The following is a 16,468-nucleotide window of genomic DNA, read 5'->3' as shown; positions in this document are numbered from 1 at the left end:
GTACCCTGGCATGTCCTGCCTGTATACAGATGTACCCTGGCATGTCCTGCCTGTATACAGCAGTACCCTGGCATGTCCTGCCTGTATACAGCAGGCCAGATGTACCCTGGCATGTCCTGCCTGTATACAGATGTACCCTGGCATGTCCTGCCTGTATACAGCAGGCCAGATGTACCCTGGCATGTCCTGCCTGTATACAGCAGGCCAGATGTACCCTGGCATGTCCTGCCTGTATACAGATGTACCCTGGCATGTCCTGCCTGTATACAGATGTACCCTGGCATGTCCTGCCTGTATACAGCAGTACCCTGGCATGTCCTGCCTGTATACAGCAGGCCAGATGTACCCTGGCATGTCCTGCCTGTATACAGCAGGCCAGATGTACCCTGGCATGTCCTGCCTGTATACAGCAGGCCAGATGTACCCTGGCATGTCCTGCCTGTATACAGCAGGCCAGATGTACCCTGGCATGTCCTGCCTGTATACAGCAGGCCAGATGTACCCTGGCATGTCCTGCCTGTATACAGCAGGCCAATGCAGTGTGACAGATGTACCCTGGCATGTCCTGCCTGTATACAGCAGGCCAATGCAGATGTACCCTGGCATGTCCTGCCTGTATACAGCAGGCCAATGCAGATGTACCCTGGCATGTCCTGCCTGTATACAGCAGGCCAATGCAGATGTACCCTGGCATGTCCTGCCTGTATACAGCAGGCCAATGATGTACCCTGGCATGTCCTGCCTGTATACAGCAGGCCAATGCAGTGTGACAGATACACAATACATTGGTAGGATTTTAGAAGACAAATGTTGTACAATCGGCCTCAGGTCTTAATAGTCCAAATGAACACCAACTATCATCACTGTGTTGTACTGTACTGTACTGTCCATTCCATCCTCTAGTCCCCAAACAACATGTCATGGGAGGACTATCATTTTGCTCTCTCTCTCTCTCTCTGACAACAGCGTGTACACAAACCAATGAGTGTGCCAAGCCCAGCGGTCATTGTTCGGGCCTCACAATGGTTCCCTGTGGTCCGCAAACAATAGGCAAAGACCCCAGCCCCTTATTCTGTTTTCTGCTGCTGCTGTGTTCTGAGGCAGAAAACTAAACTAAGGCCCTGGGCTGGCTTTCCAATGGAAAATGGTGATGGATTGTATATATGTTACGCACGCACGCACGCACGCACGCACGCACGCACGCACGCACGCACGCACGCACGCACGCACGCACATGCACACACATCATCTGTCATCCTCTCTCTCCCTCCCCAGTGTGGTGTAAATGACCAGGCCCCATCCATTCATGCTGGGGTGGTTTATGGCCGCCTGCAGCACAATGGCTCCGAGGTTTACTGGATTTAATAACATGGAGCCTGTTGTCTGTCGAGTCACTCTGGGCTCGGGCCATCTGATGTCCCCGGTCACCTCTGGTGATGTCCCCGGTCACCTCTGGTGATGTCCCCGGTCACTTCTGGTGATCAGGCGGCAATATGCTACGACTAGCCGTTAGCGAGGAGTTCCGCAAGTTTCGGAGCGAGATTTGAGATTTACAGTTCACGATTACAATTTAGGCATTTAGGGTCCATCCCAGAGGTAAAGATTCTATAATGAACCCTTAAGGGTCCACAAGACGTGCAAAATTAATTGGTGACAGGTGCGTAGAGGATATAATGAAAAGGGCGTCTTTGAAAGACAAAGAAGAAGAAGTCCCGCACACTGTCAGACACTTGCCAAAACAAATGTTGCTCTTTCTTAAGTCGACGTTTCGGAGGTCTACTCTAAGCGACCGAAACGTCCACCTAATAAAGAGCAACATTTTTTTGGACATTTCTTCTGTCTTTCAAAAGATGCACCTTTTCAGAAAGCATGTAATGAAATGCAGGTCATTATGGTGGTGCGGCGGCCGGCCGTACCTCCAAGGTCCATCATGGCGTTCTCGTCCTCGATGCGACAGGTCTCGGTCAGCGTGGTGAACAGACAGCCGATGGGGTCCAGAGGGTGACCCACCCAGCCCTCCAGGTTGGTGGTGGACGTGAGCCCTCGCTGGAGCAGCTCTGGAGAGAGAGAGGGGCATGGGTTAAAACCTGGAGGCCAGATTCTACAAAATGTCTTCTGAAAATCATGACAGTATTCTGAAAAACCCTATGTTTTTATGACAGTGGTTCTCAAACATTTTCATATCAAGGACGCCCAAAATGATATGTAATTGGCCGCCGACCCCCATCTGAAATATGTTGTTCCAGGGACCCCTCCGCATAAGATTTGTGTTAACCCATTCAGGCCTGACGTCGAAATTAAAAAAAAAAAGTTTTCTAAATCATGACAATTTTCGGAAAGATTTGAGGCACATTTTAACGATTTTTCAAAAATAGCAGACCTACAAGTTCATAGCGCGCCACTCGGTGGCGCGCTATGAGCTTGTAGATCTGCTATTTTTCAATAGCTAAATTATAACAATGTTTAAAACACCAAAACGGGTTCCCGCCCCAAAATGGGTTAATGGTTAATGTGGTTAAACGCTAACGTGACATGGATGCGTTCCAGGTCTCAATGGATTAAGGTATATACAGTACTGTGTGTGTGTGTGTGCGCGCACGTTACCTTTCTTCTGGTGTTTGTAAATGTCCATCTGCCGCTGCTGCTGCAGACGCAGTGTGTTGATGATGGCCACAGCCAATCGCAGCGCTTCCCTGGGGTAACCATGGGAACGCAGGGCGTCGACGCGAGCGCACGCCGTCGGGACGTGATCTGTACGCAGAGAGAGACGGACAGAAGGTTAGGACTCCAATACACACACACACACACACACACACACACACACACACACACACACACACACACACACACACACACACACACACACACACACACACACACACACACACACACACACACACACACACACACACACACACACACACACACACACACACACACACACACACACACATGGCGTGCCAGTGTCAGCAGAAAGCCAGTGTGTGTCTGATAGCTGGCTTAAGTTGCAGAATCTGACAGATCTTAGCTGGAAGCTGCTTACTGCAGATACTGGCCTCAATATATCAGCGGAATTAGAGTCTGTGTGTGTGTGTGTGTGTGTGTGTGTGTGTGTGTCTAGTGTAGCTTGTTCTGCAAAACAGTTTGTCTTATCCAACTCCACTACATGTCTGTCATAGAGGATTTGTGTATACGTGCATGTGTGCGTGCATGTGTGTGTGTGTGTGTGTGTCTGTGTGCGAGAACTAAGCTTGAATATGCTTACCTGGCGTTGCCATTTTGGGCAGGTTGTTATCAACGAAAAAATATTCTATTATATTCTATAGGCTGTTTTATTCCCCAGTCTGTCTGTGTGCATTTGTGCGCCCTCACCCAGCCGCAGCCCCTAGGGGTTGAACATCAATGTGTGTGTGTGTGTGTGTGTGTGTGTGTGTGTGTGTGTGTGTGCTCTCTCACCCAGCCACAGCGGCAGCCCCTGGGGGTTGAACCGCAGTGTGTGTGTGTGTGTGTGTGTGAGTGCATGTGTGTGAGTGCGTGTGTGTGTGTGTGTGTGCGCGTGCTCTCACCCAGCCACAGTGGCAGCCCCTGGGGGTTGAACAGCAGGCTCTCCCCCTCCCTCTGGTAGGACGGGGAGACGTAGTGGTCGCTGCTGATGATCCTCTGCAGGTGGCTGTCCTGCCAGTGCAGGTCGCACGCCTCCATGGACCGTGTGAACACCGTGCGCCGCGGCCGAGACAGGGAGTCTGGGAGGACGGGGAGGGGAAACATTATTACAAGGGTGGAAAATTATAGGTACCCTCACAAAAAAAACATGCAGTAATCCTGGTCTCTAAACTGCCTCCCCCTGGCCAGCCCGGGCGCCTGATGGAGGGGAAAGGATCATAACGTGTGTGTGTGTGGGTGTGTGCGTGTGTGTGTGCGTGCACTGACCCTGTGCCAGCAGGTTGCTCTGAGGCAGTGCGTTGGTGATGTTGGGTGTGTGTGTGTGTGTGTGTGTGTGTGTGTGTGTGTGTGTGTGTGTGTGTGTGTGTGTGTGTGTGCAATGACCCTGTGCCAGCATGTTGCTCTGAGGCAGTGCGTTGGTGATGTTGGGTGGGTGTGTGTGTGTGTGTGTGTGTGTGTGTGTGTGTGTGTGTGTGTGTGTGTGTGTGTGTGTGTGTGTGTGTGTGTGTGCGTGCGTGCACTGACCCTGTGCCAGCAGGTTGCTCTGAGGCAGTGCGTTGGTGATGTTGGGTGTGTGTGTGTGTGTGTGTGTGTGTGTGTGTGTGTGTGTGTGTGTGTGTGTGTGTGTGTGCGTACGTGTACTGACCTTGTGCCAGCATGTTGCTCTGAGGCAGTGCGTTGGTGATGTTGGGTGGGTGAGTGTGTGTGTGTGTGTGTGTGTGTGTGTGTGCGTACGTGTACTGACCCTGTGCCAGCAGGTTGCTCTGAGGCAGTGCGTTGGTGTGTGTGTGTGTGTGTGTGTGTGTGTGTGTGTGTGTGTGTGTGCGTGCACTGACCCTGTGCCAGCATGTTGCTCTGAGGCAGTGCGTTGGTGATGTTGGGTGTGTGTGTGTGTGTGTGTGTGTGTGCGCGTGCACTGACCCTGTGCCAGCATGTTGCTCTGAGGCAGTGCGTTGGTGATGTTGGGCAGCTCGCTGCCATAGTTCCCATCCTCCAGAGGACACACGTCCATGTCGCCCCACTTCTTCAGCTGCTTCAGCCAGCCAGCCTTCTCCTCGCTCTTACAGTGGGGGTTGAGCACCACGCACACCCACAATGCACCTGGGGAGACAGAGAGAGAGAGAGTTGTTGAGCACCACGCACACCCACAATGCACCTGGGGAGACAGAGAGAGAGAGTTGATGAGCACCACGCACACCCACAATGCACCTGGGGAGACAGAGAGAGAGTTGATGAGCACCACGCACACCCACAATGCACCTGGGGAGACAGAGAGAGAGAGTTGTTGAGCACCAAGCACACCCACAATGCACCTGGGGAGACAGGGAGAGAGAGTTGTTGAGCACCACGCACACCCACAATGCACCTGGGGAGACAGAGAGAGAGAGTTGATGAGCACCACGCACACCCACAATGCACCTGGGGAGACAGAGAGAGAGAGTTGATGAGCACCACGCACACCCACAATGCACCTGGGGAGACAGAGAGAGAGAGTTGATGAGCACCACGCACACCCACAATGCACCTGGGGAGACAGAGAGAGAGAGAGAGAGTTGTTTAGCACCACGCACACCCACAATGCACCTGGGGAGACAGAGAGAGAGAGGGTTGATGAGCACCACGCACACCCACAATGCCCTTGGGAAGACAGAGAGAGTTGTTGAGCACCACGCACACCCACAATGCACCTGGGGAGACAGAGAGAGAGAGTTGATGAGCACCACGCACACCCACAATGCACCTGGGGAGACAGAGAGAGAGAGAGAGAAAGAGAGAGAGTTGTGTGTGTGGTTTGAAATAATTTCTGCACGAGAGCGACAATGGTAAATGCTAAACGGTGCATTTATATAGCACCTGGTAAATAGACCAAATGGTGCATTTATATAGCGCCTACATCCACGGCCCTTTACAAAGATGGTGCATTAGTTTCACATTCACGCACACACACACACACACACACACACACACACACACACACACACACACACACACAGATGACGGAGATCGGCACATCGGGAGCAATTTTGCTCAAGGACACCTTGAGACGAACTCTGGGAGATCGCTGCTGGGGATCGTGCCGGGAACCTTCCGGTTCCCAAGCGACCGCTCTACCCCCTGAGCCACTGCCGCCCAGATGGCAATATATTAATATTATTTATTATCTAATATTATAAGATTTATATTAGTTTGCCCCATGACGTGTTGTGAACCACTGGATATTGACAAACAGCGTTCGGGTTTTTCTTTCTTTTTTACGGTACGTGTGGAGAGAAAATAATGGTCTTGATCTTATAAAAGCGTAATCATGAGCTACCGTTATCTCTAGCCCATTCTGACCTGAGATCAGATTCTAAAAATGTCTTCTACATCCTGACAGTTTTCTGAAAAAGCTATGTTTCTATGTCAGTCGTTCTTCGATTTTTCAAAAATAGCAGACCTACAAGCTCGTAGCGCGCCACTCGGTGGCGCGCTATGAGCTTGTAGATCTGCTATTTTTCCAATAGCTAAAGCATAACATAATGCCAACACCAAAAGGGGTTCCCGCCCAGAAGGGGCTAGATCACAGCCCGCATTGCAGGTAATACGTCCATAAATGACACTAATGTCCTTCTATGCCATCGGAGGCAGGCCAATAATGCTATTTTTATGACGCCACTTACTTACATTTACCCGGCCCGTCCGTGCACTTATACAGCCCGCGTTGGAAAAGTGAGATGCACTGCACCTCCAACGAGAGACCAGCAGCCAATTAACCCATTTTGGGCGGGAACCCCTTTTGGTGTTTCAAGCATTATGTTATGCTTTAGCTATTGAAAAATAGCAGATCTACAAGCTCGTAGCGCGCCACCGAGTGGCGCGCTACAAGCTTGTAGGTCTGCTATTTTTGAAAAATCGAAGAACGATTGGCTTTTTCAGAAAACTGTCAGGATGTAGAAGACATTTTTAGAATCTGATCTCAGGTCAGAATGGTAAACTGTCAGGATGTAGAAGACATTGTTAGAATCTGATCTCAGGTCAAAATGGGTTAAACTCACAGTGGGATCCGCTTACAGTGGTGGAAAGTACATTTACTCAAGTAGTGTACTTAAGTACAATATTGAGGTACTTTCACTTTACTGGAGTATTTACAATGTACAATACTTTTACATTTACTACCACTGCATCTCAGAGGCAAATATTGCACTTATACTCCACTACAATTAACCCATTTTGACCTGAGATCAGATTCTAAAAATGTCTTCTACATCTTGACAGTTTTCTGAAAAAGCTATGTTTCTATGTCAGTGGTTCTTCGATTTTTCAAAAATAGCAGACCTACAAGCTCGTAGCGCGCCACTCGGTGGCGCGCTATGAGCTTGTAGATCTGCTATTTTTCAATAGCTAAAGCATAACATAATGCCAACACCAAAAGGGGTTCCCGCCCAAAATGGGTTAAAACACATTTTGTGTCCACAGACGTCCTAGGAATTACCGCATGTAATGCCCAGGACGCCTGTGGACGTCTTGGTAAAATAAATGTCTTTAAAAATGTCAAAAAGTGGGTCTAAAAGTGGGCACCCTGGGTCGCCATTTTGAAAGAATAAAAGGGCACATAATGTGTTAAATGAAAACTTTAGTTACTAGTTACTTTGTAGATTTTGTAACAGGGTAATTCTGCACTGCAGCATTGATACTGGTGAGTACTTCCACCATCCGTCTCTTTGCATCTTACAGGTATGTCCGTCCGCCTCTCTCTGTCTCAGGCAGCGTGCTACTCAGCGCCCATCGACCGTCTAAACGCTGCGATCGATGGGGAGAGAAGTCGAGCAGCCGTATTGATCCGGGGGTCTTAACCCATTTAGGCCTGACCTCGAAATTTAAAAAGATTATTCTAAATCCTCCAGTTTTCTGAAATAAATATTTTCACGATTTTTCAAAAATAGCAGATCTACAAGCTCGTAAGCGCGCCACTCGGTGGCGCGCTACGAGCTTGTAGATCTGCTATTTTTCAATAGCTAAATTATAACATAATGTTTAAAACACCAAAAGGGGTTCCCACCCAGAATGGTTTAACGGGCGTATGCAGGGAGAACAGGGCTGGCTGGCCGCTGGGTGGGTGACCGCTGGGGCTCCATGGCTAATTGCCAATCCACCTGACTAGCTAGGTGATGATGGGCGTTCCTGTCTGACCTGCTAATTGATTGATTGATTGATTGATTGATCGGGCGCTTATTATTTCATCAGTCTAACTGGAGGCTGGCTGGACTGCTGAGTGAGCACCTGACCCGACTCGCTGCCTGCGATTGGTTGCTTGGCCACGTGAACCCCTAGCGACCGCGATCCTGGGCCAATCATAATAGGCTGCAGATCTACAAGGTGTAGAGGGAAGGAGTGGGGGACCGAGTACAGAGCCCTGGTGAACCCCCGGTAAAAGTATATACACTGGGCATATAAGAGTACATCTCCCTGTCGCTGGCTTCCATTTAAAATTAATCGTAGACTTTATCTTTGCATCTCCATGTCGCTGGCTTCCATTGAAAATGAATGGTAGCATCGGGCGCCCTTCACTTCTCACGATTGTGATTTTATTTTAACTTTTATGATCCCATAGCTGGGAGGAAACACCGCTTACCCAGCTCATCCCATAGCTGCCGGCACTTGTCGGTCATGCCGGTGCCCTGCTGTCTCCATAGCGACAGGCGGGGGTCGGCCATGAACTGCTCTGTGATCAGCGTCAGCATCCTGGCGCCGTTGGAGTCTCTCATCCGCAGCATCTCTCGCACCTGGAGAGAGAGAGGAGAGAGAGAGAGAGAGAGATAGAGAGATAGAGGAGAAAGAGAGAGGAGCGAGAGAGAGAGAGAGAGAGAGAGAGAGAGAGAGAGAGGAGAGAGATAGATAGAGGAGAGAGAGAGAGAGAGAGAGAGAGAGAGAGAGGAGAGAGAGAGATAAAGAGATGCGCTTTAGCACTTCAAAAACATTTGGGTTCAGTCAAGGGATTTTGCCAGTCATCAATGGAAGTTGGAATGAGCTGCAGATTTAGCAGGTTGCTACCTTAGCGAACATAGAGTTGAGCTGTAGATTTAGCAGGTTGCTACCTTAGCGAACATAGAGTTGAGCTGTAGATTTAGCGGGTTGCTACCTTAGCGAACATAGAGTTGAGCTGCAGATTTAGCAGGTTGCTACCTTAGCGAACATAGAGTTGAGCTGTAGATTTAGCAGGTTGCTACCTTAGCGAACATAGAGTTGAGCTGCAGATTTAGCAGGTTGCTACCTTAGCGAACATAGAGTTGAGCTGCAGATTTAGCAGGTTGCTACCTTAGCGAACATAGAGTTGAGCTGCAGATTTAGCGGGTTGCTACCTTAGCGAACATAGAGTTGAGCTGTAGATTTAGCGAGTTGCTACCTTAGCGAACATAGAGTTGAGCTGTAGATTTAGCGGGTTGCTACCTTAGCGAACATAGAGTTGAGCTGCTTCCCAGAGCCGTAGTATCCGCCCTGCGACAGGAACTGTTTGACCTGCTCTCGGACTTGGTCTTCGTCCAGGTGCCAGCAGTTGTCATCGTCTATGCTGGCGCCTGCCGTGGGGTCTGGGGCACCTGGGAACACACACACAGAAGAGTCGTTTAGAAGAGGGGAGCGCACGTGCACACACACACACACAGATGTGTCGTTGAGAAGAGGGGAGAGCACGTACACACGCGCATGCACACACACACACACACACACACACACACACACACACACACACACACACACACACACACACACACACACACACACACACACACACACACACACACACACACACACACACACACACACACACACACACACACACACACACACACACACACACACACACACACACACACACACGCACACACACGCACGCACGCACACACAGTGTTGCAACGGCAGAACATCCCCGGTACATTTCTGGAAAACATAGGGACATTTCCAACGGACGTAATTCTAGAAATATGCATAATTTGAATTACAAAAAAAATCTGAGCTGTTCATTTTGAACTTGTTTGAGGGGTAATCTCAATCTCAAAGGTAATCTTAATGTTTCCTGATAATTCCCCCCATAAAGTCAAAGTTAATTCCCATGGAAAGTTTCCACCTTGGATACTCCCTACAATATTTGCAACACATCAAGTGATGTGTGCATTCACGCACGCACGCACGCACACACACACAGAGAGGCTATTTATACTATAGGAACGAGACCGAAAACACGAGTACAATTCAAATACGTTAAGATCAACATCCTCGCGTCCACATCAAAGCCAGCGTCAACACACAGCCGAGGAGGAGTTGTGTGTATTCACTCACTCAGTCACCCAAATCCTTCCTGCAGGAAACACTTCCAGGGGAAATAAACAGTCAGGGGGCCCCCGACTGCCCCCCGAACCCCCCCCCCCCCACCCCCCAGAGAACTTGAGGTTGTAACACACAGACAGCCTCGCCCTGAATAAAGCTTCTTCAACTTAACCTATTTTGGGCGGGAACCCCTTTGGTGTTTAAAGCATTATGTTATACTTTAGCTATTGAAAAATAGCAGATCTACAAGCTCATAGCGCGCCACCGAGTGGCGCGCTACAAGCTTGTAGGTCTGCTATTTTTGAAAAGTCGTGAAAATGTGGTGCAAATCTTTGAATACATATTCTTTCACAGCGAACGTTTTTAACTCAAATCTTTGCTTCTGGGAGGGTTCCTGGTACAACATGTTTTCAGATGGGGGTCAGCAATTACATATATTTTTGGGGGTCCTTGACATGAAAATGTTTGAGAATGACTGACACAGAAACAGGGGTTTTTCAGAAAACTGTCAGCATTTGTAGAATGCTGACCTCAGGTCTAAATGGCTCAAGGAGCCTTCAATCCGTGCCAGAATCACATCCTAAATGGACTCATGTCTTCCCCAAGAAGCCTCAGCCTCGGCCATAACATACAGCAGTTAGTTCTCAAACAGCAAAAAGTATTGTAATGATGAAACAACTAATGTTTCGACCAGACAAAAGGTTCTTCTTCAGGAGACAATGTTCTCATATTCATGATGACTATTTTCACGTATTTGATTTATTACCATGTTTTTTTGTTCGTGCTTTACTGCAAGTCGCTCTGGATTAAGAGCGTCTGCTAAATTGTCTAAATTGTAAATTGTCTCCTGAGAAATATGTTCAATCCCCAAAGAAGTTCACAGAGAAGATTGTGTGCAGAAAGAAAAGCATGTGTGCTACCTCTGGTTTAGGCAGTAGGTTCTCAGCTAGAAATACAACTATAGTCATAAACCAGCAAAGTGGGAAAAGCGGCACTCCGTAATAAAAGATGCAGTCAAGACTGGCTCAGATGCATTCTAAAAATGTCTTCTACATCCTGACAGTTTTCTGAAAAAGCTATGTTTCTATGTCAGTCGTTCTTCGATTTTTCAAAAATAGCAGACCTACAAGCTCGTAGCGCGCCACTCGGTGGCACGCTATGAGCTTGTAGATCTGCTATTTTTCAATAGCTAAAGCATAACATAATGCTAACACCAAAAAGGGTTCCCGCCCAAAATGGGTTAATGCGTAAGAAGCGTTTCTTACGCATTTCGGCATCAGTCTTTAGGCTGTTGCCGAAACGCGTATAAGCGAGTGTCAACTTGTATTTTTGGAGTGACACTTTTTCCACTTTGGTGGTTCAAGATTGTGTGCACATCTTATGCCCTGTGTTTAGGCCATGTGCTGGACATCAAGGCGAGGAGACAAGCATCTGCACACATCATATTTGCCTGATGAACACCTAAAAAGGGTGGAAACATTCGCGGCAGTAATACAAGTTATGTTTTGTTTTTTTGGAACAGTCTGCAGATGTGTCATCCTCTCCTCGATCCCTGACGAAGACCTTTGTCTGGTGGAAATACGTTGGTTCTTTTATCGCTAAAAATACTTTCTGCATCGTGGCTATGGTCTCATTTCTTATTTATAAAACTTGCATACAGGAAACCTATGGGGCAGACTGCATTCATTTTGTTTAAACGTCTGCCGTGCGTGTGTGTGTGTGTGTGTGTGTGTGTGTGCGTGTTAACGTGGATGCGCTTGGACAGGACAAGCACTCCTCTGAGGGCAGCAGGATATGACCCGGGGAAAGCCCCGGCTGAAGTGTGTCTGACGGTGAGGGAAGTGAAACGACTAAATAGCCACATTCCTCTATATATCACAGCGCGCCGAACCCAGTGACCTTCGACCCCTGGGACCCCCCTCTTGTCAAACACAGACGGGAAGTGCCATCCCTGGACTTCCTGTCGGCCTGTCGAGTGTCGGGCAGAAACCTTGTTGTCTCCATTTTATTTCATTTATTTTTTATTTGATTTACTTTTTTTTATCCCACAATTTGTGTGTAACCCGATTTTCCACCCGGTGCCAATTGACTAAGCTGTTATCCTGGGCGCTACTCTCCCCTCTGCCACCCTGGGGAGAGCCCTGAACTGAGCTCAATGCTTTCTTCAACGCATGAGGAGTGATCAGGCCGCATCTTAACCCATTTTGACCTGAGATCAGATTCTAAAAATGTCTTCTACATCCTGACAATTTTCTGAAAAAGCTATGTTTCTATGTCAATCGTTCTTCGATTTTTCAAAAATAGCAGCAATAGCTATAGATCTGCTGAGCTTGTAGATCTGCTATTTTTCAATAGCTAAAGCATAACATAATGCTAACACCAAAAGGGCTTCCCGCCCAAAATGGGTTCATCACCTGACTGGGGGGACTTTCCCCCGGTTGGACGTAGCGCGTGGAAGGAACATGCAAACTCCATGACACTGATTTAATACGACACTATGGCACACAGTCCAACTAGCACTAGTGGTTCTCAGACGTTTCATTTGCTAGCCTAGGACCCCCTGTGAGAGTGTACAAATGCCATTTGTACACACCGCGTGTTACCGGTTGCTACCGACAATAAGCCACTTCCGAAATACTTCTACAAGACCCCCCTCTTACCGTGGACCTGGTTGATCTGGGAGTTGGAGGAGAGGATCTGGGATCTTACCGTGGACCTGGTTGATCTGGGAGTTGGAGGAGAGGATCTGGTATCTTACCGTGGACCTGGTTGATCTGGGAGTTGGAGGAGAGGATCTGGTATCTTACCGTGAACCTGGTTGATCTGGGAGTTGGAGGAGAGGATCTGGTATCTTACCGTGGACCTGGTTGATCTGGGAGTTGGAGGAGAGGATCTCGTCGGCCAGTTTCTGCGCGGTGGGCAGCACCTCGGTGTGGTGGGCCGTGATCAGGTACTGGACCAGCTTCTGGAGCTGGTCTCTGTTCATCTGGAACAACGTCTCCGAGATGGGCAACCGAAGCTTGACCTGTGTAGCGCACGCACACACACACGCAAACGCACACACACACACACACACACACACACACACACACACACACACACACACACACACACACACACACACACACACACACACACACACACACACACACACACACACACACACACACACACACACACACACACACACACACACACACACACACACACACACACACACACACACACACACACACACACGCACACACGCACACACGCACACAGAGCATTTGAAAAGTGTTGATCAAATAGAATCCATTTTCGGTTACTGCATCTTCTATTTCTCGCTTCAAATGTGGAATGTCAACAGCTTAACAGGGTGACCCTGCCAGGAGTACCATACTCCTGGCAGGAGGGCAGGGAATGACACCCACCCATGGGGAGATGTCATTATCCTAAACACACTCAGGGAGGCGCAAGAGAGTATTCTACGTCCAAGAGAACAATAGAGATGGCATGAGAAAAATGAAAATCAGACCAGTCTGAAGCGAGTGGTGCAACAGCATCCCCTATTGGTACTCTAAACATCGGAACACAGGGACATAGTCACATAGGTTGGGACATAGTCACATTGGTTGGGACATAGTCACATTGGTTGGGACATAGTCACATTGGTTGGGACATAGTCACATTGGTTGGGACATAGGGACAAAGCTGTTCCTTGGAGTGGTTGCACCACTCAAAAAATGTAATGTCCGCAAATTCCGCTGTTCCACAACGGGAGCTTTGCGGCAGTCAAAACTGTGATGTGACAATAGAGCTGATTCATGGAAATAATAATACAAAATGTTATTGGTCAGAACGTACCTGGTCGGGCTTGCGTATGCGGTAGAGCGACAGCGCCACCACGTGGGCGCAGTAGAAGATGTCGCGGTTGCCGCAGCCGCAGGTGACCGAGGTGATCTTGCAGCGGTCGAAGCTGATCGCCACCTTGTGGGTCACCTCGGGGTCGGACGAGGCGGCGGGCTCCGTCACCGTGCCGCTGAGATGGAAGCCTGCAGAGGAGAGAGGAGAGGAGAGGAGGGTTTTAATGACACTTAGAGACTGTATCGGTATCGGAAAAGTATCGGTATCGGCACTCATTTGTCATATCGGGTCATATCGGTATCGGCGAATATGCCAGTCTAACCAGCGATCCGACACAGGGGTAAGGGGTTGACACTATGGCAGGCAATGTTCCATCAAAGTTTTCATCCGTCTGAGCAAACACTCCAACCTTCTGAGCGCAACTTGAAAACTGCTGAGCAACATATGATGAGCGCACTTTGTACATTACAAAGGGGGTGTTCAGAGTAAAAGCAGCCATGTCTTTCTGGCACCCCAGAGCTCCTATTTTGAAGGAATCCCGGGAATTATTATGTTAATATCTGTGTGCTCTCATATATAATGTGCATGTATATTTATTATTTGTTGTATACTGTTATTACTACAAGTTTGTCAAGCTTGTACATTTGCTATTTTTGAAAACGCAAAAATCAAAAAGATTATACAGATGCTTTCCCAGTTGTAATGGGTACCACAACGATGAACAGTGTTTGGGCCGCACGCATCGCATTCGAAAGCGAAAACGTGCTACAAAAAAAAAGGAAAGAGATCTTTCCTCCGCTGCGCACACTTCTAAAAACAAACTACACGACTTTCACACGACGCCCATAATTTGTACACTTAATTTCATGGCCAATTTCCTCGAAGGAACAAACGTGTGGATCGACCGAGAGAGAAGAGAACAGACAAAGGAGAACAAGAGCAGCCATTGTAACACGAGTCTATGCAAAGACAATGGTCCTTGGATTACACACACACACACACACACACACACACACACACACACACACACACACACACACACACACACACACACACACACACACACACACACACACACACACACACACACACACACACACACACACACACACACACACACACACACACAGTAATGAGATGTCTCCGTTGGGGCTTGTGCCATCCGATAGGCCCTTCTGTCTACAACGCACACCGACCGATCCACCTCTCAGCGCGTCTCTCTTTGTGAAGAGAGGGTTGCTATGGCGGTGGTACGGCATGTATGATCACTATGGTGGTGGTACGGCATGTATGATCACTATGGTGGTACGGCATGTATGATCACTATGGTGGTACGGCATGTATGATCACTATGGTGGTACGGCATGTATGATCACTACGACGGTACGGCATGTATGATCACTATGGTGGTGGTACGGCATGTATGATCACTATGGTGGTACGGCATGTATGATCACTATGGTGGTACGGCATGTATGATCACTATGGTGGTACGGCATGTATGATCACTATGGTGGTACGGCATGTATGATCACTATGGTGGTACGGCATGTATGATCACTATGGTGGTGGTACGGCATGTATGATCACTATGGTGGTACGGCATGTATGATCACTACGACGGTACGGCATGTATGATCACTATGGTGGTGGTACGGCATGTATGATCACTATGGTGGTACGGCATGTATGATCACTATGGTGGTACGGCATGTATGATCACTATGGTGGTACGGCATGTATGATCACTATGGTGGTACGGCATGTATGATCACTATGGTGGTACGGCATGTATGATCACTATGGTGGTACGGCATGTATGATCACTATGGTGGTACGGCATGTATGATCACTACGACGGTACGGCATGTATGATCACTTGACGGTACGGCATGTATGATCACTATGATGAGATGATTGCACTTATTCAAGGTGCTCGTCGAGCACGTACTTCACACGCAGACACACACAGTAAGTACGTGCACAGTACTGGTGTAAAGTAACTCGGTACATGTACTCTTGTACTGTCTGTACTTTAAGGGGAATATTCCGGTGCTGTGTTTTAGGTGCTGTGTATTTAGATTGCTGTAACAAGGCGAGTGACGCACTGCGAGAGATGTGCGAGTACTTCTTCCATCAGTGCGGCGAGCAGCGTGCACGAGCAGCGCGCGCACACAGTCACACACACACACGCTCTCCCCAGAGCCACAGTGGGCTTGGCATGAGAACTTTGACCGACCCTCTCTCTCTGCGTGGGTGACCTTTACTGTTTGGGATCAGTCCAGCAGAAAATATCAACCAGCATGCAAGCACGCACACACGCACGCACACGCATGCACGCACGCACACACGCACACACACACACACGCCTGCTGTCAGTTTCCTACAATGATCCCAGGGTTAACATAGTTAAAAATAAATACTACTTTCTGACTTGGATGGAGAGGAGTGGCCACAAAAAAACGAAAGAAATGTAATGTATAAAAGAGAGAGAACAAAGTGCCTGGATGTAAGAGACAAACAGATAAGGTCTGTTTCACTTACTGTCGACTCAACGACAGACACAACGATATGGATTTCACATCAAAAGCCGAACGAAGGTCCAAAGAACAGTGTCTGCTTTGTGTTGTGTTGCTCTCTCTCCACATAACAAGAG

The 16,468-nt window shown here is 48.5% G+C and overlaps 1 protein-coding gene across 2 annotated transcripts in view; it reads right to left on the bottom strand.

Annotated features, from left to right (window-relative positions):
* The window catches only part of zswim5 (zinc finger, SWIM-type containing 5), a 43,526-nt gene that overhangs the window by 12,060 nt on the left and 14,998 nt on the right, over positions 1-16,468 (bottom strand). For both annotated transcript variants that reach the window (XM_079511696.1, XM_079511697.1), the window contains exons 2-9: positions 13,813-14,000; positions 12,823-12,991; positions 9,091-9,239; positions 8,276-8,426; positions 4,585-4,764; positions 3,567-3,743; positions 2,605-2,751; positions 1,917-2,057 (exon numbers count right to left, since the gene is read on the bottom strand). In XM_079511696.1, coding sequence (XP_079367822.1) covers positions 1,917-2,057; positions 2,605-2,751; positions 3,567-3,743; positions 4,585-4,764; positions 8,276-8,426; positions 9,091-9,239; positions 12,823-12,991; positions 13,813-14,000 — 1,302 coding nt within the window. The remainder of the gene's footprint in view (positions 1-1,916; positions 2,058-2,604; positions 2,752-3,566; positions 3,744-4,584; positions 4,765-8,275; positions 8,427-9,090; positions 9,240-12,822; positions 12,992-13,812; positions 14,001-16,468) is intronic.

Source organism: Electrona antarctica (assembly GCF_951216825.1).
Source record: "Electrona antarctica genome assembly, chromosome: 1".
Taxonomy (NCBI): Eukaryota; Metazoa; Chordata; class Actinopteri; order Myctophiformes; family Myctophidae; genus Electrona; species Electrona antarctica.
Note: the sequence above shows the minus strand (reverse complement) of the source record. Positions and strands in the feature narration are given on the sequence as shown.